The 25,214-nt window shown below is 36.7% G+C and overlaps 1 protein-coding gene across 1 annotated transcript; it reads left to right on the top strand.

Moving 5' to 3' along the window:
- The first annotated feature begins 627 nt into the window (after positions 1-627).
- On the top strand, positions 628-25,062 carry CLIC2 (chloride intracellular channel 2). Its single transcript, XM_008686767.2, has 6 exons — positions 628-952; positions 12,100-12,209; positions 12,335-12,460; positions 21,237-21,343; positions 23,348-23,529; positions 24,504-25,062. The coding sequence occupies exons 1-6, from the start codon at positions 920-922 to the stop codon at positions 24,663-24,665; spliced, it is 720 nt and encodes a 239-aa protein (XP_008684989.1). The 5' UTR covers positions 628-919; the 3' UTR covers positions 24,666-25,062.
- The last annotated feature ends 152 nt before the right edge of the window (positions 25,063-25,214 follow it).

A 25,214-nucleotide genomic window follows, 5' to 3' on the forward strand; every position in this document is an offset into this window, starting at 1 on the left:
ATCCTGGCAGGCAAACAATACAACTGCCAGAAACACTACAGACACCAAGCGTCAGTTTGGATATTTTCTTGCTTCTCCCAGGGCTGACAAGCAGAGATACAGAACTGCTTGTGGTTTCTGGTACAGATACCAAAACCAGGAAGTGATCTGTCCCACTGCAGGTTTCCCAGAAATAAGAATGAGATGGGCCATGCAAAGGATGCCCCCCGGACTCAACCAACCCAGCCAACATTCCCTGGTTATAGAAGAGAAGTGAAAGTTATAATTCAGAAAAGAAATCTGACTGTGTGAGCAGTAGAATTAGGGGTGGAGACATTTGATGAAGTGCACTTTTTTAAACCCCCTTTTAGACAATATCATTAGATAAACATCCTTTTCAATGATACAACCCAAGTCATTTCTGGCCCTTTTCCTGGAAAAGCTTTTTGCTGCTGTCAGTTTACAGGAACAGCAATAAGAGGCCATTTTCTGGGCATGAAGCCCAGGACTCAAAAGGAGGCTCTAGAGAACATCTGGTCTGCTTGATATATAGAAGCCAGCACAGCATGTGTGTATTTGTGTGTATGTGTTTTTCCTATGCTGACTCATGGCGTTGAAGTCTTTCTGGAAACACCCCCACCTTTGTAGCCAACCAGTTTACACACACCCCTTCAGCTCCTCCTTGATTCAAATGTTAAGTCAAGAGGAAGAAGGAAAACGAATTCAAGAGCTGCTCTCAAGCATCTAGAATTCTCTGTACCCCACCTCTTGAGAAGAGAGACTGGCCCCCAGCTCTGACTCAGTCTACTACAAGCTGGACTCTCCTCTTAAAGCACCAACTTTATCTGAGCCTTTGGGTAAAACTGGAAGAAAATAGTGCACGAGTACTGTGAACTCTGCAAAAGGCAGGGGGCTGACAACTGGTAGTAAAAACAGAAAGATGGCAGATCCTGAAATTGAGCTTTTCGTGAAGGTAAGTTTTCTAGCTATAATAATGGCATATGGAGTGTATTATTTCTTGACACTGTGCCTCAGATTCTAAAAAGAAGGCAATATTTGGGCTAGAGATAAGAAATAATTTTGTAATTATATTCCTCCTCTGAGTACTCGATGTATGCCTGGCTGTTCTTAGATGACAATAGGAAAACATGTTATTTGAAAACGGCAAAGAGATATTGTGGAAAGAGCACTAGACTAGTTGGTAGTCAGAACAACTAAATTATATTCTTGGTGGCTTCCTGTGTAACTTTGGACAAATCTCTCCCTCCCTCTGGACCTTTGTTTCTTCATCTGTACAATGAAGGAGCCTGACAAAATGATCTTTAAGGGCTTTCTAGCTTTTGCAATCTGTGTTTTATGAGATAGGTTTTGGAAGGCCTAAATGGGGAGAGGAGAGGGCAGAGAATGGGCTGAGAGCCCCAATCCTACGCAGAGCCCAGATAGAGCTTTCTAAAATTCTCCTGCAATAGATGAAGATCACAGTGGAGTCACATGGATACTACGGGAGAAAACACCCAGGAGTCTGTGTGAGGAGGAGGCATTTTACAATGTTGTGTTTCCTCTTTATGGTCTGCCTTGGGGTTTTTTTTGTAATGCCTTAACTTTTCAGAAAAGCCCTTTGGAAAACCCCTAAGCCAGGAGAAAGGAACATGTGTTTCTAAATTAACTCATCAAGAAAAATAATAATTTTGTATAGGTTATTCCAAGTAGAAATTATAGTTTCCTAAAACTTTACTTATATTGGGGCGCCTGGGTGGCACAGCAGTTAAGCGCCTGCCTTCGGCTCAGGGCGTGATCCCGGCGTTATGGGATCGAGCCCCACATCAGGCTCCTCTGCTGGGAGCCTGCTTCTTCCTCTCCCACTCCCCCTGCTTGTGTTCCCTCTCTCGCTGGCTGTCTCTATCTCTGTCGAATAAATAAATAAAATCTTTAAAAAAAAAACTTTACTTATATTAACTATTTTTTTCTTCTCTATTTTCCCTGACTATTGGAAGTATCCAGGATGAAAATAATCATAACAAACTTTCACATCATGTTTGGCCCTTTTCTAAACACTTCACATATATTACACATATTTACATATATTACCTCATTTAGTCCTAACAATATATTAGTAGTACTAGTAGAAGTAGTATCATGAGTAGGAGTAATGGTAGTAGTACTTGTCATTATAGTAATATTGTTGTCCTCATCTCTACGTAAGTAAGCTAAGGCAATAAAGTTTAAGTAACTTCCCTCTAAAACTATATATCTATTGATGACTTACAAAGACATAAAATAAAGTATGTTTATGGAATGTTAGTTTAAGCATCTGTTAGCCAAAGTAATACTTTCACAATCCTTTAAAAATATTTAACAACTGGTAACATATATACACAAAGGATATAATCAACCTGCCTTTTCAAAATTATAGGAGAGTGATCCTTGAATTCCTGCATAGCAAAATAATCCAAATAAGTGTTGGAATATGGGGCATAAGAGCTACTTCTCTTATCTCTGGATTTTAGCAAAACATGTGACTCCTCAGACACAATATTAATAAGCCTTAATTTCCTAACTGGCTTTTTACATCTACCAATTTCAAACCAGAGGTAATGTCTCTTCATAGGGCAACTAAAGTGTTCCATTAGTCTAAACTACTCATTCAATCCAATCAAATTCCCCTAACTAGTTGTTGGCATTTATCTATGTGTTCATCTTCATAGAATTTCCATATCTGGGTAGTAATCTAGACAGGAGAAGTTAGTGAATCACACATTGGAGGAACAAATGTTGAATTAAATAAATTTAAGGTTAAAATAACTAATTGTATATTGAGTACTTACTATATGGTAGGCATTGTGTTAAGTGGTTTATTATTAACCCTATATTATGGATACAGAAAGTAAAGCAAAGAGTATCTAAGTAACTTTGTCCAGGGTCACATAGCTAGTGAATGGCAAGGTTAGGATTCCAATTCTTTAAAATAGTTATGTCTAATCTTATTCAACTGTTTTCAATTTGGCAAACTTTTTAGTAAATTTTTCCAGAATTTCATCAGATGGAATCCTTTAGATGTAAGCTTATCTAATTGATACAAATTATACATTTTCTGAAAGAACCCTGAGTATCATCTGGTCCAGGTTTTTGTTTTGCTTTGCTTTAAGATGTGTTCCATAGAACTCTAGAAGTTTCACAGAAAATATGGAGATGGGGCATAAGGATTGAGAGGTGTGAAAAATGTTAATGAGTACGTTTAAAAAGCACTGTTCTTTATCAATGGTATATCATTACAGATTATGCAGTTTCTTTCTAAACATTAAAGGAGTCTGTGATTTCCCCAGCTACCTCTGGCTGTGGCTTAAAAACCCTACCACAACTTCTTCCCCATATTACCGATAGGACACATACAAGAGATTAAGCACTTTCCTGAGGCCATTAAGAATTTATATCACACAAAAACAGAAGAATTTATATGACACCACCAATGTGTTTTAATGTAATCAGCGAAAACAATGCCTTTCAGCTCTGAATGACTTTGGCAAGATTTTTAACCATGAACTAAGAACAAAGGATTTTCTAACATACATTTTATCTTCTCTAAATGCAGACTTTATCTTACTGGTTTGTTGTTAATTTTTAAATAGATTTTGTGTTCTCTACCAAACACTCTAAAATAAAGATTTTTACATAAAGTTATAGAACTTAACATTCGGGCCAAAATTCTGAATGTGTCAAAGCCACATTATCTCATACCATAAACCCAAGCCCCTAACCCTAAATCCCTAACCACTAATCCCTAACCATCTGCAGAGGTTGCTGAACTAAAAAATACAGGCACGTACATTAACCCTAACCTAACCTTAAAATATGGTAGAGACAGTGGCTTACAAAACACATGATAAGAAAAACTGAGAAACAGTCTAATTAACATGGAAAAGACCCCAAACATTTAAGAATTGATAGTATTACTGAATATGGGTGTGAATGTAGAGATAAAAACAGAAAAATCAACTGGTATCTAATTAAAGAGTATTTAGAGTCCCAAATACCCTCCTTTCCTCAACTGGGTAGATGGTTGCCATGTTTATTCTTGTCCCAGAACACATGGAGTTAATTCTCAGGAGAAATCTTTAAACTGCAGGGTATCAGGCACATACCCTAAACCCCGACAACTAAGCCCTAAACCCTAACCCCAACTTTATCCCTAACCCTAGCACTAACCCTGGCCCAATGCTAACCTCACCAAAACCCTAAAGCTAACCCTAACCCTAACTCTAACCCTAACCCCTAACCACTAACCCCTAAACCTAATCCTTGAAATTGACCTTAACTGTAACCCTAACACTAACCCTCACACTCTGGAGAGGTCTCTGATCTGGAAAATACCAGGCACGTACCCTAACCCTAACCCTTGATCTGAGAAAATGGCTTACTGAACACATTATAAGAAAAGTTGAGAAGCAGCCTAGTTTTCCTAGAGATGACCCTAAGCATTTAAGAATTGGTAGTATTTGGGGCACCTGGGTGGCTCATTTGATTAAGCATCTGACTCTTGATTTTGGCTCAGGTCATGGTCTCAGGGTTGTGAGATTGAGCTCCGTGTTGGGCTCCACACTGGGCATGAAGCTTGCTTAAAATTCTCTCTGTCCCTCTCCCTCTCCCCTTCTCCCCTCCCTCCCTCCCTCCTAACCCTCCCTCATTCTCTCTTTCTGTCTCTCTAAAAAAAAAAAAGGAATTGGTTGGGGCGCCTGGGTGGCACAGCGGTTAAGCGTCTGCCTTCGGCTCAGGGCGTGATCCCGGCGTTGTGGGATCGAGCCCCACATCAGGCTCCTCTGCTATGAGCCTGCTTCTTCCTCTCCCACTCCCCCTGCTTGTGTTCCTTCTCTCGCGGGCTGTCTCTATTTCTGTCGAATAAATAAATAAAATCTTTAAAAAAAAAGGAATTGGTAGTATTTCTGAAAATGGGTGTGAAGGTAGAGATAAAAACAGAAAAATCAATTGAATATCTATTTAAAGAGTGTTTAGAACCCCGAATCCCCTCCTTGCCTCAGCTTGATAGATGGTTGCCATGTTTATTCTCATCCCAGCAGAAGTGTGGGGTTTTATTCTTAGGAAAGGTCTCTGAATGGCAAGATACCTGACACATATCCCAACCCTGGTCTATAACCCATAACTCCTAACTGTAATCCCTAACCCTAAAACTAACCATAACCCTAACCTTTTGAAGAGGTCTCTGAATGGCAAAATACCAGGCACATACCCAAGCCCTAACCTAACCCCTAATTCCTAACCCCTAACCTTAACCCTAACCCGAGCAGAAGTCTGGGATTTTATTCTCTGGAGAGGTCTCTGAACGGCAAAATACAAGGCACATACCCTAATCCTAACAACAACAACAAAAACATTTTATCTATGTGGAAAAGAAAAAAGAAATTATACCTTTCTCTGAATTTTCAGACCAGATTCAAACTCTCTTAGAACTATCATAAAGACAATCATAAAAACTGATTAATTTTTTTAATTCAACAAAAGTATTAGATGGGAGAAAACAGTGTTTAAGAGTTTGGGTTTTGGAGTAGACAGTCCTGGACCTGCTACATGAGAAGAGTATATAGGTCATCAGCTCTTGTCTAGCTGAGTGTACCTGAACAAGTCAGCTTCTCTGAGCCTCAAACAAAGCTCATCTGTAAAACAAAAGTATTAACAGAGCCTACCTAATGGGATCGTCTTCACTGTGAGGATTAAATAAAACAAATACGTAAAACACCATAGTTGTTAACATAGTAAACACTCAATAAATGTAAGATATTGTAACTATTATTATTTTCCATGTTTAGAAACTTAGATCACAAACACAAAAAAGTTGTTTTTGTGAATGACCACATTCTGTCCTTGCCAGCTAAATATACTTAAGAGGTGGTAATTCATCAACCAGGATAGGGAATTTACATCCTAAAATTTTCTGCGATGGCACTTTAAATCAGCATATTATAAACAGGAAAAAAAAAACCCTCAGTTTTCCTGTAAAACTTGACTGCATTTCCCCCACATCTCAGTGTTTTGCCTTTCCTTTTGCCAAAGGTGATCCACCCTTCCTGCTGTATCTATTATCAGACTCCGTTCTTCTTCCTGCCTCCCACCCATAATCATGTGTCTACTCACTAGCTCCAGTTTTGATTGGATCCTTAGTTTGACTTCCGTTACAAAAGAAACACAGCTGCTTAGGTTGGGTGCCTATTCCCATAGTTCTTCACTCCCTGACATCACAAAAGAACAACAGTAACCATCATTTCCTCTGTCGTGCCCATTGCCAGGAAAAGGAAAATTTGTCCAAAAAATGAAGATTATGCCCAGGGATTCTGGGACCTTAATATTGCTAGAAATGACAGATCAGAGCTGCTGTAAGGTGAAAAGTACTCTTTACTTTCTTCTACAGACTGAGGCAAAAGCATAAATAAATAAATAAATAAATAAATAAATAAATAAATAAATAGGTTCAACAGATGAGATATGCTGATGGCTTGGACTTGGGTAGCTAGCACCTAACAGTGTCAGACAGATAGTAAGCATCAAATAAATATTGAATGAATGAATGATGTAATAGCCACGGCAAATGAAAGAACTAAACTTATTTGGAGATATTCATAGGTAAAACTGTCAAGAATTAGTGTTGAATCCAATTTGGGAGTGAAGCAAAAAGATTATCCTCAAGTTTCTAATTTGGGCAACTCACTAGATAGTGTCTTGTCTGCTCAGGCTGCCATAACAAATACCAGAGACTTGGTGGCTTAAACAACAGATATTTATCTTCTCGAAGTTCTACTGGATGGATGTTCAAGATCAAGGTGCCAGCATGGTCAGGTTCTGGTAAGAACTCTCTTCCTGGCTTATAGATGATTGCTTTCTCAGTGTCCTTGCATGGTGGGCAGAGAGAAAGAGGAGAGGAGAAAGAAAGCTTCCTGGTCTCTTCTTTTAAGGCCTTTAATCCCATCATGAGGGCCCCATCCTCATGACCTCATATAAACCTAATTACTTCCCAAAGGCCTTGCCTCCAAATAGTACCACGTTGAAGATTAAGGTTTCAAAATACAACTCCGGGGGAATACAATTCAGTCCATAGCAGATAGCAGTGTCATTCACGTCATTCACAGGATTAGGAGCTCTAAAGAAAGAGTAGGTCAGTGAGTGGAATAAAGAAAAAGGAAGAATCCAGTTTGGGACATGCTGAGACTGAAGTGTCTAAAACCTGGATTTCCCACAAGACACTGCATCAGCCATAGCCCTCTCAAGAAGTGGCTACCTTTTCTTCCTCATTCTTCTCACCATTGAGCCTGGAAATAAGGTAGGTATCCTTTAGGTATCCTTGCTCCTCATTCCTGTTTTCAGACCATTCCACCTCCCCCATCCAAAAAAATATCTAGGTTGAGTCTCATAAAATCAGACTAAACCACCCACTACCCTTCCTTGTTATGGTAGTCTTCCAAGCACCAGGTCACTCTCTCCTATTTCTTGAGGATTTTTAGCATCTGGATCATTGTCACTCTCTCCAACACTATTCCTATCATAATTCTTGATGATTTTAATATCTACACAGATAACCCTTCCAGTACTCTGACCTCTCAGATTCTTGATTTCTTCTCTTCCACTGATCTTGTTCTTCCCCTTCCATGGTCATGCCCTAACCTTGTCACTGCAACTTCTGCAATGCCTGCATGATATTATAGGTGGGATTATTCTACTTTTTGAACTTTTATATTTTAATGCACTTTATTGATGTATAATTTACATAAAATAAGATGTGCCTATTTTAAATGCACAATCCAATGACTTTTGACAAATACATATGCACATGCAACCACAACCCCAATCAAAATATAGAAAATTTCTATTACCTCAGAAAGTTCCTTTGCATCTCTTTGCAGTCAACCTTCCCCACTGTACCCCACTACCCCCTGCCAGAAAATCACTGATCTGCCGTCTGTTGGGATAGATTGGTTTCTATTTTCTAGGATTTTCTATAGATTGAATCATACTGTACTTGATTGAATCATATGATTGAATCATATGGTTGAATCATATGTACTTTTGCCTGGCTTCTTTCACTCAGCATAATTATTTTGAGATTTCCCATATTGTTATGTGCATCAATATCTCATTCCTTTTTATTGCTGAAGTACTCCATTGTATAGATGTAGGATATTTGTTTATCCATCTACCCACTGAAGAATATTTGGGTTGTTTCCAGTTTTTTGGCTACTATGAATAAAGCTGTTAAAAACGTTCATGTACAACTCTTTCTATGGCCAGATGTTTTCACTTCTTTGGGGTAAATACCTAGGATTAGAATTAATGGGTCATATGGTAGGTATATTTTTTAACTTTGACAAACTCTTTATAAACCACTTGTACCATTTTACACTCCCAACCACAGTGTATCAGTTCCAGTTGCTCCACATTCCTGACGATACTTGGTATAATCAGTCTTTTAAATTTCAGCTATTCCAATGTGTGTGTAGTGGTATCTTGTGCTTTTAATTTTCATTTCCCTGTTGACTAATGATGTTAAGCATCTTTTCATATCTTTATTTACCATCTGGATCTCTTTCATAGAGTGTTTAAATCTCTTGCCCATTTTTAAGTTGGATAGGTTGTCATTGAGTTGTAAGAGTTCTTTCTTCATATATTTTATATATTTTGGATACAAACATTTCTCATTTTCTTAACAGTTCTTATGAAAAGCAGATTTTAGCTTCCATGTAGCTCAGATTTTAGCTTTCATATAGCTCAGTTTATTGAATTTTTCTTTTCTTTCCCTCACTCTCTGAATCCCAGCCATATTGACCTTCTTTCAGTTCCTTATAATGCCATGCTCAAGCATGTTTCAAGGCTTTTGGATATGTTATTTGCTGTTTAGAATGTCTTCTTTGTGCCTATTCACCTAGTTAACTCTTATTCTTTGAACTGAGTTCAATTGCAACTTTCTCAGAAAGGCCTTCCCTAACAGACCCCATATAGATTTTGTTTCTCTGTTACACGTTCTCATAACATGCACATCCATCCTTCCTTCAAAAAATTTATCTCAGTTTAAAAGTAAGTTAAGTTGGGGGGCACCTGGGTGGCACAGCGGTTAAGCGTCTGCCTTCGGCTCAGGGCATGGTCCCAGCGTTATGGGATCGAGCCCCACATCAGGCTCTTCCTCTATGAGCCTGCTTCTTCCTCTCCCACTCCTCCTGCTTGTGTTCCCTCTCTCGCTGGCTGTCTCTATCTCTGTCGAATAAATAAATAAAATCTTTTTAAAAAAAGTAAGTTAAGTTGGGTGACTATTCTTTAAATATCTTATATATATATAGTACATATTATATATGTATATGTAAAATCTGGTCTATTTTAAACACATAATTTCTTCAGCAAGTATTTATTGGAAGAGTGGATGGATGAGTGAAAAATAGAGGGGCCACAGATAAACTCAAGTATATATAAAATTTCAAAGCAGAAAAGTGAGTTGCTTTCAGTCAGTGAGCAAAAGATGGATCTTTATTTTTTCACCATTATTTTTCTTACTATTGAAGTATAGTTAACATGCAATGTTATATTAGTTTTAGGTATGCAACATACTGATTCAACAATTCTATACATTACTCAGTGCTCATCATGATAAGTGTAGTTGCCATCTGTCACCAAACATTATTACAATATTATTGCGTATATTCCCTATGTAGGACTTTTCATCTCCATGACTTATTTATCTTGTAACTGGAAATTTGTACCTCTTAATTCTCTTTGTCTATTTTGCCCACCCCCACCCACCTCCCCTCTGGCAACCAGTAGTTTGTTCTCTATATTTAGAGATTGGGTTTGTTTGGGGCTTTTGTTTATTTACTTGCTTCCTGTTTTGTGTTTTAGATTCCACATATAAGTGAAACCATATGGTATTTGTCTTTCTCTGTCTAACTTATTTCACTTACCATAATACCTTCTAGGTCCATCTATGTTGTCACAAATGATAAGATCTCATTCTTTTTACGCCTGAGTAATATTCTATTCATCTATTGGTAGACACGGGTTGCTTTCATATCTTGGCTATTGTAAATAGTGCTTCAATAATCATAGGGGTGCATATATCTTTTCAAATTAGTGTTTTCATTTTCTTTGGGTAAATACCCAGTAGTGGAATTACTAGATCATATGGTATTTCTATTTCTAATTTCTTGAGGAAACTCTATGCTGTTTTCCACAGTACTTGGACTAATTTGCATTCCTCCTGAAGATGCGTGAGGGTTCCCTTTTCTCCAACACTTGTTATTTATTATCTTTTTGATACTAGCCATTCTGACTTGTATGAAGGGATATATGATTGTGCATTTGATTTGCATTTCCCTGATGATGAGTGATGTTGCGTATCTTTTCATGTGTCTTTTGGCCCTCTGGATGTCTTTGGAGAATTGCCTATTCAAGTCTTCATTTTTAAACAGATTATTCAGGATTTTTTGGTGTTCAGTTGTGTAAGTTCTCTTTTATAGATTTTATTTGAGAAAGAGAGAGAAGGGAGAGAGAGTGAGAGAGAGTGCAGGAGCAGGGTGAGAGGCAGAGGGAGAAGCAGGCTCCCCACTGAGAAGGGAGCCCGTCAGGGTGCTTGATCTCCGGACAGGATCATGACCTGAGCAGAAGGTAGACGCTTAGCCATCTGAGCCACTCAGGCACCCCAGTTGTATAAGTTCTTAACATATTTTGGTTATTACCCCCTAATGAGCTATATTATTTGCAAATATCTTTTCTCATTCAGGAGGCTGCCTTTTTGTTTTGTTAAAAGTTTCTTTTGCTGCGCAAAAGCTTTTCATTTTGGTGTAGTCCCGAGAGCTTTATTATGTTGAGATATGTTCCCTCCAAACCAACTTTGTTGAGAGTTTTTATCATGAATTGATGTTGTATTTTGTCAAATAGTTTTTCTGATCTATTGAAATAATCATAAGGTTTTTATCCTTTCTTGTGTTAATATCCTATATCACATTGATTGATTTATGAATTTTAAACCATCCTTGCATCCCTGGAATAAATCCCACTTGATTATGGTGAATTGTCCTCTTAATGTATTGTTGAATGCTATTTGCTAGTATTTTGTTGAGGACTTTTGCATCTGTGTTCATCAGGGATTTTGGCCTGTAGTTTCCTTCTTCTGTAGTGTCTTTGTCTGGTTTTAGCATCAGGATAATGCTGGTCAATGGATGGATCTTTAATTGAATGTTGTTAAAACAACTATTAACCATTTTTTAAAAATTCAAGTACATAAGCTAGAGTCCCAATATACTCCTGGTGCCAAAATAAATTCCAAATAGATGAAACAAATGCAAAAACTGAACGCATAGAGGTACTAAAAGAAAACACAAAAGAACATCTTTATAATAAAATAAGAAAGGTTGGTTTTTTGTTCTTTGTTTTTGTTTTTTGTAATCTCAGTGTATATAATGGCAGTATAAGATCAGAAAAACCAGACTAATAGATTTCATGTAAAATCTAATTTTTACATAAGCCATGTTTTTAAGTTACATGTAATGTGTATCAAAAAGTGTTAATATCTTTAGTATACAAATAAATTTTTCAAATCAATAAGGAAAATATCACTTTGATAGAGAAAGTGAAAGTTTGTCATGAACAAACACTTCACAAAATAAGGAAATCAAATTGCAATAAACATATAGAAAATGCCTTTCAGGAAGGAAATTTGGCAGGATCTATTGAAATGGAAAATGCACTTACTTTTTTTTCAACATTCTCATTTTGAATATTAATTCTAATGATATTATCTCAGAAATTGAATAAATTATATGCCCAGAAATATTTGCTGCTGAAGTATTTAGCATAGCAAAAATTTTGGAATACCTGAAATGACCATCAATAGGAAATGGTTATATAAATTCTGGTAATATATAAAATTAACTATTATTATTATATAGTCATTACACTTGTCATTTTAAATACAATAAACTTATTTGATTCATTATCTCTGTCTGCCCACAAGTGGTAGGATCCATGAGATTAAGGGCTTCCAATTTTTGTCTCTAGCACCTGGCTCATTTCCCAGTAGGCACTCAATACATACTTGAGCAAATGAATGAATGAGGCCTTCCTTTATCTTAACAGGCTGGAAGTGATGGGGAGAGTATTGGAAACTGTCCCTTTTGCCAACGCCTTTTTATGATCCTCTGGCTTAAAGGAGTTAAATTCAATGTGACTACTGTTGACATGACCAGGTAAGAGAAATCAGGACATGTTTCATTCTGGAGATTGAAATCAGTAGACACCAATATAATGTTTGTGTTTCTATAACGTGTACTTTATCTAGAGGCCTAACTCTGCTTATTTTCAATAATCATAGAAAGCCTGAAGAGCTGAAGGACTTAGCCCCAGGTACCAATCCTCCCTTCCTGGTGTATAACAAGGAGTTGAAAACAGACTTCATTAAAATTGAGGAGTTTCTAGAGCAGACGCTGGCTCCTCCAAGGTACAGCATTCTACACGATATTATTGCTTTTGAGAAAATCTATTTTATTGCTCTATATTGCAGATTGAGGATTCTTACTTCTAGATATCTAACTTTTTTTCACTGTTGGACCTCTCTTTTGTTGTTTTTCTAGAAAGGTTTGCAAAGATCCCCATGATTACTCTATACATGATTACAAAACTTTACTACAGAATTACTTATTTAATATATGTAAAGCTATTAAAACTTTATGAGATGTAGGTAATGTATTAGGAAAGGGCAAAGGATAGATTTGGAAACCTGGGAAAGGCAGGGAATTCCAGCCATAATAAAGTTTGGGGGCATTTATACTGACAGAAATTAGACTTGTTTTATTGTAGAGCCTCACAAGATCTTCAGTTTTGAAATAGCCTTTGATTCAGTCTGATTTCTAAGATCTGCAGGTTGGGAAATATAATGTCTATGATGCGTAAACTTCCCCCTTCAACTTCAAATACATGAAAACGTTAGATGTAACATTTCAAAGTATTTTTTAAAGATTTTATTTATTTATTTTAGAGAGAGAGAGAGAGCAAGCAGGGGGAAGGGCAGAAGGACAGGAGAGAGAATCCCAAGCAGACTCCCTGCTGAGTGGGAAGCCCCACCAAGGGCTTGATCTCACAACCTTGAGATCATGACCTGAGCCAAAACCAAGAGTTGGACGCTTAACCAACTAAGCCACCCAGGCACCCCCCAAAGTATTTTTATATTATGTATGCTGTGCCTTTTATTCCCATGACTTATTCATTCCATAACTGGAAGGCTGTACCTCCCAATTCCTTTCACCCATTTTACCCATCCTCCCCTCCCTTCTGGCAACCAGCAGTTTGTACTCTGTATTTATATGTCTGTATCTGGAGGCATCACAATTTCAGATTTCAAGTTATACTACAAAGCTGTAGAAATCAAGACAGTATGGTACAGACACAAAATGATGGGTATTAAGAGGGCATTTGTGTGATGAGCACTGGGTATTATATGTAAGTGAGGAATCACTAAATTCTACTCCTGAAACTGATATTACACTATATGTTAGCTAACTAGAATTTAAATTAGAACCTTAAAAAAGGAAATTTGAAAATTAAAAAAAAATAGACAGATCAACCTTAAAGATAGCAGTCCACATTGTAGGTGCAGGTTGCTGGTAGCAGAGGACATAATATGGGCTTTGTTCTCAAATAACTATGGATATGTGGTTTGGCCTTGTGGCACCCTGAAGGATTGGTTCGAGGGTTGTCTTATTTCACCTACTTTAGAGCTTCCCCAGGGCTGAGGCAACTTCCTTGATGGCATTCATGGAAGGCATTTAAAGGCAGTTGTATTAGCCACTGCTACGTGGGGCAAGGGATAGCATGTGGGGAAAGCTATAGACAAACTGAAAAGCCTGGGAAGAAACAGGTTGGGATGTTTGGGGGATATTTGAGGCAATAAGGGCTTCAAAATGTTTTCATGTATTCTAGGGACTCTAGAAGTCCATCCACATGTCCAGGTTTAGACCTATGCTCAGAAAAGACCTGAGAAGATCTTAAACTCTTACTTCTGACTGAACGTCAGACACTATGCAAGCAGAAATTGAAGGTTAAACTGTAAACTGCATACATAAGCATTGAAGGAGTGCCCCAACTCAGAGCAAGACTGCAAACACTGGGAGACCTTTTCTTTCTTGGTTTGTTTGTTTGTTTTGGTTCCAGGAATTTAATGAAATCTGTTAAATCAATAACTAAGCAAAGATAATGAGACAAAGATTTCAGTGGCCCCACACAACAAAAAACACAGACTTTACAAAATTACTTCAGAAAATTCACTAAACAAATAAATGATACCTACAATAAGCAGCAACAACAAATCCTGGGGAATATGGGAGAATCTGATTGTCAGAGTTTCTACATTATAATGTTCAAGTATCTAGTTTTCAAGAAAAAAAGAAAATTCATGTCAAGAAACAAGAAAGTAGGGCCCATTCACAGAGAAAAAAGAAATTAATAGAAACTGTCCCTGAGAAAACCCAGATACTTGATTTAATAGACAAATACTTTACATCAACTGTGTAAAATCTGTTTAGAAAGCTAAAGAAAACCATAGACAAAGAACTAAAAGAAACTAGAGCAACCTCAACATAGAGAGAATATCAATAAAAAGATAGAAAATTTTTAAAGGAACCAAATAGAAATTCTGGAGTTGAAAAGTACAATAACTAAAATGAACAATTCACTAGAGGGTTTCAACAGATTTGAACAGTTAAAAGAAATAATATGCAAAAGTGAACATAAGTCAATTGAAGTTATTCAGTCTGAGGAAAAGGAAGAAAATGAGCAGAATCTAACATACCAGCAGAATACCATCAAATGTACCAAGACACACATAATGGGAGTCCCAGAAAGAGAGAATAGGGACCAAGAGGCAGAAGAATGTTTGAAGGAATAATAGCTGAAAACTTCCCAAATTTAATTAAATACATTTATCTATACATCCAAGGAAGTCAATGAATTCCAAGTGGAATAAACACAAAGAGATCAACACCAGGATACATTATAATCAAATTATCTAAAGCTAAAGCCAAAGACAGAATCTTGAATGCAGCAAGAGAAAATGACTCATCTTGTAGAAGGGATCCTCAATAAGATTAACAGATGATTTTTCATCAGCAACCATGGAGGCCAGAAGGCAGAGAGAGAATTATCTCTCAGGTCCTGATCTTGGGGTCATGAGGTGGAGCCCCAGGTCAGGAGTCTGCTTAAGTCTCTCTCTCTCTGCCCCTCCCCACTGCATTCTCTCTCTCTCTTTCCCTCTCTCTCTCTCAAATCACACTCTCTCTCTCTCAGATAAATAAATAAACCTTTAAAAAACAAAATAAAATAAAATGCTAAAGGAATAAAAGTCAACCAAGAATTCCATATCAGGCAAAACTACCCTTCAAAAATGAAAGAGAAGTTAAGACATTCCACATGAATAAAAACTGAGGAATTTTGTTGCTAGTAGACCTACTCTACAAGAAATGCTATAGGGAGTCCTTCAGGCATAAATGAGAGGCCACTAGACAGTAACTCAAAGTCATGTGAAGAAATAAAACGCAGCAGTAAAGGAGGGAAGCACATACTTAACTCGATGCAAAAATATTTTGACAAAATCTGACACCATTTCATGATAATATTCAACAAACTAGGAATAGAAGGGAATTTCTTCAACCCAATAAATGGCATCTATTAAAAACCCACAGATAACATCATACTTAATGGTGAAGGATTGAAAATTTTCCATCTAGGATCAGGAACAACACAAAGATGCCATTTCTGACACTTCTGTTCAACATTGTATTGGAAGTTCTAAACAGAGCAGTTATGCAAGAAAAATAAATAAAAAGTATTCAAAATGGTAAAGAAGAAGTAAAACTATTTCTATTTGCAGATGGCATGATTTTTCATATAGAAAATCCTTTAAAATCCACTAAAATACTACTAGAACTCATAAACAAATTCCATGCAATTGAAGGATACAGTCAACATACAAAAATCAGTTGTATTTCTTTGCACTCTCAACGAATACTCCAAAAAGTAAATTAAGAAAACAATTCCATTTTCAACAGTGTCAAAAATAACAACATACTTTGGAATAAACTTAAGGAAGGAGGAGAAAAATTTCTCTGCTGAAAACCACAAACCATTGCTGAAATAATTTAAAGAAGACTTAAAAATGAACATTTATATTAGTTTCTTAGGGCTGCCATAACAAAGTGTCATAAATTGGGTGGCTTAGAACAGAAATTTTTCTTATAGTTCTGAGGGCTGGAAGTGTGAAGTCAAAGTATCAGCAGAGTCATACTCCCTCTGAAACCTTTAAGAAAAATACCCTTCCTTGCCTTTTCCTAGGTTCTAGTTTTTCCAGCAGTCATTGGTGTTCCTTGACTTGTAGATCCAGAACCCCAATCCTCCATCTTCACATGACATTTTCTCCATACCTCTGTCTTTTCAAAAGATGTTCTTTTTTAAGGACATCAATCATTTTGGATTAATGGACCTGCCTTACTCCAGTATGGCCTTGTCTTAACTAATTACATCTGTAACAATACTATTTCAAAATAAGGTTACATTAGAAAGTACTGGAGTTGGGGTGCCTGGGTGCCTCAGTTGGTTGAGCATCCAACTCTTGGTTTCAGCTCAGGTCATGATCTCATAGCTTGTGAGATTGACCCCTGCATCCATCGGGGTCTCTGCTCAATGGGGAGTCTGATTGAAGATTCTCCCTGCCTTTCCCCCCTCAAATAAATAAATAAATCTTTTTTTAAAAAAAGAAAGTACTAGTTAGGACTTCAACATATTTTGGGGGACACAATTCAACCCATACAAACATCCCATGCTTGTGGAATAGAAGACTTAATATTATTAAGATAGATAGAAATATTCCCCAAAGGGATCTACTAATTCAGTGCAACCACAATAAAAATTCCAATTTTTTTTTTGCAGAAATGAAAAAGCCAATTCTCAAATTCATACAGAATGGCAAGAGACCATAAATAGTCAAAATAGTCTTGATAAAGACAAACAAATTTGGAGGACTCACACTTCCTGATTTCAAAACTTACTACAAATGTACACTAATCAAAACAGTGCAGTGCTTGCATAAGAATAGACTTCCAAGTCAACGGAGGGGAGTTAAGAGTCCAGAAACAAACCTATACATCTATGGTCAATTGATTTTCAAGAGTGCCAAAACCATTCAATGGGGGAAGAATAGTCTCTCCAATAAATGGTGTTGGGACAACTAGATATTCCACACAAGAGAATAAAGTTAGACCCTTACTGCATACCATAAACAAAAATTAACTCAAAGTATATCAAAGAACTATATGTATGGGCTAAAACTATAAAACTCTTAGAAGAAAACATATGTGTAAATCTTCGGGACCTTGTATTTGGCAATAGAATCTTAGATATGACACCAAATGTTTAAGCAACAAAAGAAAAAATAAATAAAATTAAAACCTTTTGTGCATCAAACAACACTATCAAACGAATGAAAAGATAACCCACAAAATGGGAGATAGTATTTCTGAATCATGTATCTGATAAAGGTCTAGCATCCAGAATATGTAAAGACCTCCTTCAATTCAACAACAGAAAGGCAAACAACCTAATTTAAAAATGGATGGAGGACTTATGTAGACATTTCTCTAGAGGATATATGCAAATGGCTAATGAGCACATGTAAAGATGTTTAACATCCTTGGTCATACGGGAAATGCAAATCAAAACCACAATGAGATAACACTTCAAAGCCACCAAGATGGCTATCATAAAGAAAACAGAAAATAACAAGTGCTGATGAAGATGTGGAGAAATTGGAATTCTCATACATTGCTGGTAGACATTCTGCCAACGCAGAGAAAAGATTGACAGTTACTCAAAAATTTCAACATAGCATTCTCATATGACCCAGCACTTCCACTCCTAGGTGTACACTCAAAAGAACTGAAAATAGGTATTCAAACAAAACATGTACACAATGTTTGTAGCACTATTTACACTAACCAAAAGATGAAAACAACACAAATAACCACCAACCGATTATTGCATAGAGAAAATATGGTCTATCCATACAATGAAATATTATTCAGCCATAAAAAGTGAATGAAGTAGGGATACGTACTAGAATATGAATGAACCTTGACCATCACACTAAGTGAAAAAAGCCAAAAACAACAGGCCACATACTGTGTGATTCCATTTATATAAAATGTCCAGAATAAGCAAATTCATAGACACAGAAAGATTAGTGGTTCCAGGGGCTGAGAGGAGGAGTGAATGGGGAATAACTGTTTAATGGGAACTAGATAGGAGTGATTGTTGCACAATATTGTGGCTGTATTAAAGCCACTGAATTGTACATTTTAAAATAGCTTAAGTGGTTTTATGTTATGTGAATTTTATCTCATTTTTTAAAAAATTAGGATTTTAATAGAAATTGCACTGATATATATTACTATTTGAAGAAATTTCGTTTTTATGATACAAATGATTCCCATCAGAGAACATGATTTGTGTATTTGTTTGGGTACCATCTCATTATTTTTGAGATATAATTGTCATATAACACTGTGTAAGTTCAAGGTGTCCAACATGTTCATTTGATATTTATATATTGCAATATGATAACCACTGTAGTGTTAGCTAAAATCTCTATCATATTACATAATTATTATTTCTTTTTTGTGGTGAGAACAATTAAGATCTTGCCTCTTAGCAACTTTGAAGTTTATAATATAGTCTTGACTATAATCACTATGCTGTGCATATTTACCTACTAGTTGCAAGTTTTTAACATGTAAACAATATCTCCCCAATCCCCCCACCAAGGTGCTTCCAGTAACTATCATTTTACTCCTTTTTTATGAGTTTTGTTTTTTAGATTCCACATATAAGTGAGATCATACAGCATTTGTCTTTCTCTGTCTGACTTATCTCACTTAGAGTAATGTCCTCAAGGTCCATTCATGTCACAAATGGCAGGATTTCCTTCTTTTTTTATGTATGAATAATATTCCATTGTATATAAGCACCAAATCTCCTTTACCCATTCATCCACCGATTTACATTGGGTTATCAATCTCTTACCTTTTCTATTAAGTTATTTCTAAATATTTTCTACTTTTATCACTATTGTAAATGGAATATGCTACTAATATCCATTTCTATCTGGTTATTGTTAGCATGGAAAACTTATTTTTTTAATATTTAACTTGTATTAGCCACCTTACCAAAATATCTCATTAATTCTAGTAATTTTTCCTATACTTTCTTGGGTTTTCTAGGTATACAATTATATTGCTGCTTCTCTTCCAATAATTATACTAGTGCTTTATGTTGTCTTTCTCAACTTGCTAGAACCTCAAAAACAATGTCTACTATAAAAGCAATTGCAGGTTCTATCTTGTTCCTAAATTTAGTGTAAACGGTTTTAAAGTCACCATTTAGAATGTTTTTTGTCTCACTTGTTAGTGCATTCAGTGCAATTTGAAGAGAAGTAGTGATAATGATTATTCTTATCCTATACTTATTTTAAGGGAAATAGTTCTAACATTTCACCATTTAATATGGTGCTTGCTGAAAGTTTTTGATGGATACATTTTATCAAGTTAAGGAAATTAATTAATTAGTTTAATCATCCAACAGATATTTACTGTATACTTAGTAAGTGTCAGATACTATTCTAGGCCCTTGGGACACACCAGTGATTAAATCAGGCAAAAACACTCTGCCCTAGTAGACCTTACATTCTAATTGGGGAAGACAATAAATTGGCAAGATTAAAAAGCAAAACAAACTACTTTATATGATGCTAAATACTAAGAACAAACAAAACAAGGGAGGGAAGTAGCAAGTGTTAAGGTTGCAATGTTAGATAGGGTGGGCAGACAAGGCCTCACTTAGGAAGGGATTATAAAAGCAAGATCTGAAAGAAGAGGGGGAACAGGTCATGTGCATGTATGAGGGAAATCACCCATTTAAGGGCAAAGTGAAAAAGCCCTGGGGTGGAAACTCGTCAGGCCTATTTGAAGAACATGAGGGAGATAAGTTCCGTGAGTGGGGAAGAGTAGGAGGAAATGAGAGCAGAGTGTTAAGATAGGGTCAGATCACATCAGTCCTCATAGATTACTGCGAGGACTTGGGGTCTGAGTCTGAATCAGATGGAGACATTGCAGGGTAATAAGTAGGGGGGAGACATGATATGACTTACATTTTAACATGATTGCTCTGGCAGCAGGTAGAAAATAGTCTAGAAGTGTGGGGGACAAGAAGGGGAGTGGGGAGAATAGTCAAGAAGCTGTTGCAGTAGTATAAGCTTTGGACCAGGAAGGGGGCAGTGGAGGTGTGAGAAGTACATAGATTCTGGGTACATTTTGGGGTTTATTTGTTTTCTTTTCAAATTTGTATTTAAATTCTAGTTAGTTTACATACAGTGGAATATTAGTTTCAGGAGTAGAATTCAGTGATTCATCACTTACATACAACACCCAGCGCTCACCCATTGACCTCCTAAATGCCCATCACCCATCTAGCCCATTCTCCACCCACCTCCCTTGGGTACATTTTGAAAGGTAAGCTGGCTAGAATTGTTAATGGATCAAATATGGGGATAGAGAGAAGAGAGGAATCCAGGAAGATGACTAAGTGTCCTGACCATTTCTAGTTGCTAGTGGGTTTTTTTGCGAATAGGAATTGGTCTTCATTGAACTCTTTTTCTGCATTTATTCATGATCATATGGTATTTAATTTCTTAATGTGGTGAATTACATTATTACATCATTTTATTTTATTATGCTAAATGAACTTTGTATCATTAAGGAGAGGCCACCTTGGCTACCTTTTCCCATCCTCTCTATCCTCTTTATTCCTTCATTTTTATATAAGTTACAATAATTTAAACCATGTTTTTCCTACAACTTATCTTTGAAAATGTATTACCAACATATCTTCTGCCAAATAGGCTTTTAAGAGCAAGTATGGGGGAGCTAACTACCATTTAAAACATTTTTTCTACAAGTTAATGAGCTTTGAATTCCCCACAATCGGTTTCCCAGTGAACTTTAGAAGCTTCAGTATTCTGATATTGGGAAAAATACATATTTCCAATGAGAAATTCCAGGACCTTCCGTTTCCAGCACAATTTTCCAAAATGTCCATTCTCAGTAGAGTGCAAGCTAGGACACTTGGTCTCTGACTTGTTATGTGTGAATAATCATAGAGTGATGTTTCTTTTTAAGGTATCCTCACCTGAGTCCCAAGAACAAGGAGTCTTTTGATGTGGGCTGTAACCTCTTTGCCAAGTTTTCTGCATACATTAAAAATACGCAAAAAGAAGCAAATAAGAGTAAGATACCTTTATTTAAATTTCTGTTACTTTTACACATTTGCTGACTCTCACAGTCTCACTCAGCTAAAATAGGATTTTCCTGAATATGTAGTATATGTTGGGGAATACACTCTTCCTCTGATTCTTTTTTTTAAATGATTTTTTATTATGTTAGTCACCATACAGTACATCCCCGGCTTCTGATGTAAAGTTTGATGATTCATTAGTTGCATATAACACCCAGTGCACCATGCAATATGTGCCCTCCTTACTACCCATCACCGATCTATCCCATTCCCCCACCCCGCTCCCCTCTGAGGCCCTCAGTTTGTTTCTCAGAGTCCATAGTCTCTCATGGTTCATTCCCCCTTCTGATTACCCCCCCTTTCTTTATCCCTTTCTTCCTCTACCGATCATCCTAGTTCTTATGTTCCATAGATGAGAGAAATCATATGATAGTTGTCTTTCTCTGCTTGACTTATTTCTCTTAGCATTATCTCCTCCAGTGCCATCCATGTTGCAGCAAATGTTGAGAAATCGTTCTTTTTGATAACTGAGTAATATTCCATTGTATATATGGACCACAACTTCTTAATCCAGTCATCGGTTGAAGGGCATCTCAGCTCCTTCCACAATTTAGCTATTGTGGACAATGCTGCTATGAACATTGGGGTGCATATGGCCCTTCTCTTCACTACGTCTGTATCTTTGGGGTAAACACCCAGTAGTGCAATGGCTGGGTCATAGGGTAGCTCAATTTTTAACTTTTTAAGGGACCTCCACACTGTTTTCCAGAGTGGCTGTACCAACTTGCATTCCCACCAACAGTGTAAGAGGGATCCCCTTTCTCCACATCCTCTCCAACAATTGTTGTTTCTTGCCTTGTCTATTTTTGCCATTCTAACTGGCGTAAGGTGGTATCTCAGTGTGGTTTTGATTTGAATTTCCCTGATGGCTAATGATTTTGAACATTCTTTCATGTGTCTGTTAGCTATTTGTATGTCTTCATTGGAAAAGTGTCTGTTCATATCTTCTGCCCATTTTATGATTTGTTTATTTGTTTCTCGTGTATTGAGTTTGAGAAGTTCTTTGTAGATCTTGGATACCAGTCCTTTATCTGTAGGGTCATTTGCAAATATATTCTCCCATTCCGTGGGCTGCCTCTTAGTTTTTTTGACTGTTTCCTTGGCTGTGCAGAAGCTTTTTATCTTGATGAAGTCCCACAAGTTCATCTTTTCTTTTGCTTCTCTTGCCTTTGGAGATGTGTCATGAAAAAGGTTGCTTTGGCCGATGTCGTAGAGGTTGCTGCCTATGTTCTCCTCTAGAATTTTGATGGATTCCTGTCTCACATCGAGGTTTCATCCATTTGGAGTTGATCTTTGTGTATGGTGTGAGAGAGTGGTCAAGTTTCATTCTTTTGCATGTTGCTGTCCAATTTTCCCAGCACCATTTACTGTCTTTTTCTTCTCTCCTTTGAAATTCCTTTTCATGAAGTTTTATTTAAATTTAGAACCCAAGATTCAATAGAGCAATTACTAACTTAGCTCAATTAGAGCATTGCTGTGCCAGGAGTGAACTAACTGCAGGACTATATTTTTTAGCCTCCCAACTTTCCCAGTCCTGTGTACCTTTAAGGTTTCTGAAACCATAGCATCCACCATTTCCCACAAACATTCTCGAATAAGTCTACTATCTTCTGAGTCATGAGAGCTATTAGTCTGTGATTCCACTTCTGACTCTTCCGTGTTAGTAATAACATATATGACTTTTTCTTTCTTTGATTCTCCTCCTAATGCACTTCCTCAAGAAAAGTCCAAAAATATTTTTACTCACCATTTAATTAAACATCTGACCCTGTCTTATCAGTGGGTAGTTAAGAGTTCTAGTTAACTATTTAGATTTTGAAGGGCCAGTGTAAGCAATGTGTATAGATAGAGATGTCTAAATGTGTAAAAAGCATATTGAGAATATATTCAGTCATGAAGACAAAACATTAGTAACCCTATGATTTCTTTACATCAGATTTTGAAAAATCTCTGCTCAGAGAATTTAAACGTCTGGATGACTACTTAAACACCCCGCTTCTGGATGAAATTGATCCAGACAGTGCGGAAGAACTCACAGTTTCCAGAAGATTGTTCTTGGATGGGGATCAGCTGACACTGGCTGACTGCAGCTTGTTACCCAAACTGAACATTATTAAAGTAAGTCTTTGTAAGGCACACTAAATGGTCTGGGAGGGGTTTGGGATTGCCAGAATGAAACACAGTGACTATTTAGTGTGAGATTGTTATATGATGGCTTTGTCATCATCATTATGCATAGTGTATATCTCCTTTTTCTCCCCAGAGGAAAAATCCATAATGATCTTCTCTGGGAACCATAAAAACTTCTTGTTTCTTCCAAAATCAGAAGGTGTTTTCCACTGTCCTATCTATAAAACAAGGGTAATATTACCCATTTCATGGAGTTGTTGAGAAAATTAAATTAAGGCATGTAAAATGCTTAGAACAGTGTCTGAATCATAGCAAAAGATAAATAATGTGAGCTACTAATAATTTTATGATGATTTAATCATTAATTTGATAAATTCTTATTGAACAGAACTTATTCTGTCTCAGATCCTATGCCAGACACACAGAATACATAAAGAAATAACACATAGTTGGGACCCTAAGCAAACTCTTAGTCTAGTGGAGAAATATGTGCTCTTTTTTTTTGTGCTTTCTTCTAAACATATTAATAATTAAATACAACATAAATATAAATGTCATTGCACACATATAGCTTTGTCTACATTTGTAAAACAAAACATTTAAGTAGTAAGTCCAAGATTCTTTAAGTTTGTTTTTGTGTAGATAACATGTCCTGGGGTGCCTGGGTGGCTCAGTCGTTAAGCGTCTGCCTTTGGCTCAGGGTCTGATCCCAGCATCCTGGGATCGAGCCCTGCACTGAGCTCCCTGCTCTGCTGGGAGCCTGCTTCTTCCTCTCCCACTCCCCCTGCTTGTGTTCCCTCTCTCGCTGGCTGTCTCTCTCCCTGTCAAATAAATAAATAAAATTGTTAAAAAAAAAGATAACATGTCCTTAATGATCTTGACTTTTGAGGTATGTTTCTACACACTAGGCATGTCACTGATGCCTTTTACTATCAACTGTTTTTTTTTTCCCCAAACCCTAGGTTGCAGCCAAGAAATACCGTGACTTTGACATTCCAGCAGAATTCTCAGGAGTCTGGCGCTATCTTCACAATGCTTATGCCCGTGAAGAATTTACCCACACATGTCCTGAAGACAAAGAAATTGAAAATACCTATGCAAGTGTGGCTAAACAGAAGAGTTAGGACAGCTCTTTTAGTAGAAAAAGCTCTCTTTTCACTTATTATCATATTATAAAGGTTTTTGGAAATAAGAATATGGAAAATACTGTTTCCTCTATCCAAATCTCTTATGAAAAGAATGCTGTATTTTCTGTATCTAGTCAGGCTAAACTATCTTCTCATTGTGTATTTTAAAGTTCTTTATATTTTCACTTAATTTTCTTTATTCCCATGCATAACCACTGCAATCTTAAGTCACATGGAAAGTATCATGATCTTTTGCTACTTAATTGAATTATTAGAATGCATCATATGTAAGCTCAACAGATGGCTGGAGTTACAAACGACATAAAAAGAGCCACAATCTTAGAAACACTTCCATTTAAATCATTAAAACAGTTTTACATTTTTGTTAGTTTAATACATGGGTGAGTTTATTTCTGATATGAATAATAAAATCAGAGAGTAAGTATATCAGAGGGGCAAATCCTAAAAGAACGATTTTTTAAATCAGCTCTAAAAAGAGAGCAAGACCAACTGGTATTAGAATGGCATTAAACACCTAGAAATATG

Source organism: Ursus maritimus (assembly GCF_017311325.1).
Source record: "Ursus maritimus isolate PB19 chromosome X unlocalized genomic scaffold, ASM1731132v1 scaffold_X1, whole genome shotgun sequence".
Classification (NCBI taxonomy): Eukaryota; Metazoa; Chordata; class Mammalia; order Carnivora; family Ursidae; genus Ursus; species Ursus maritimus.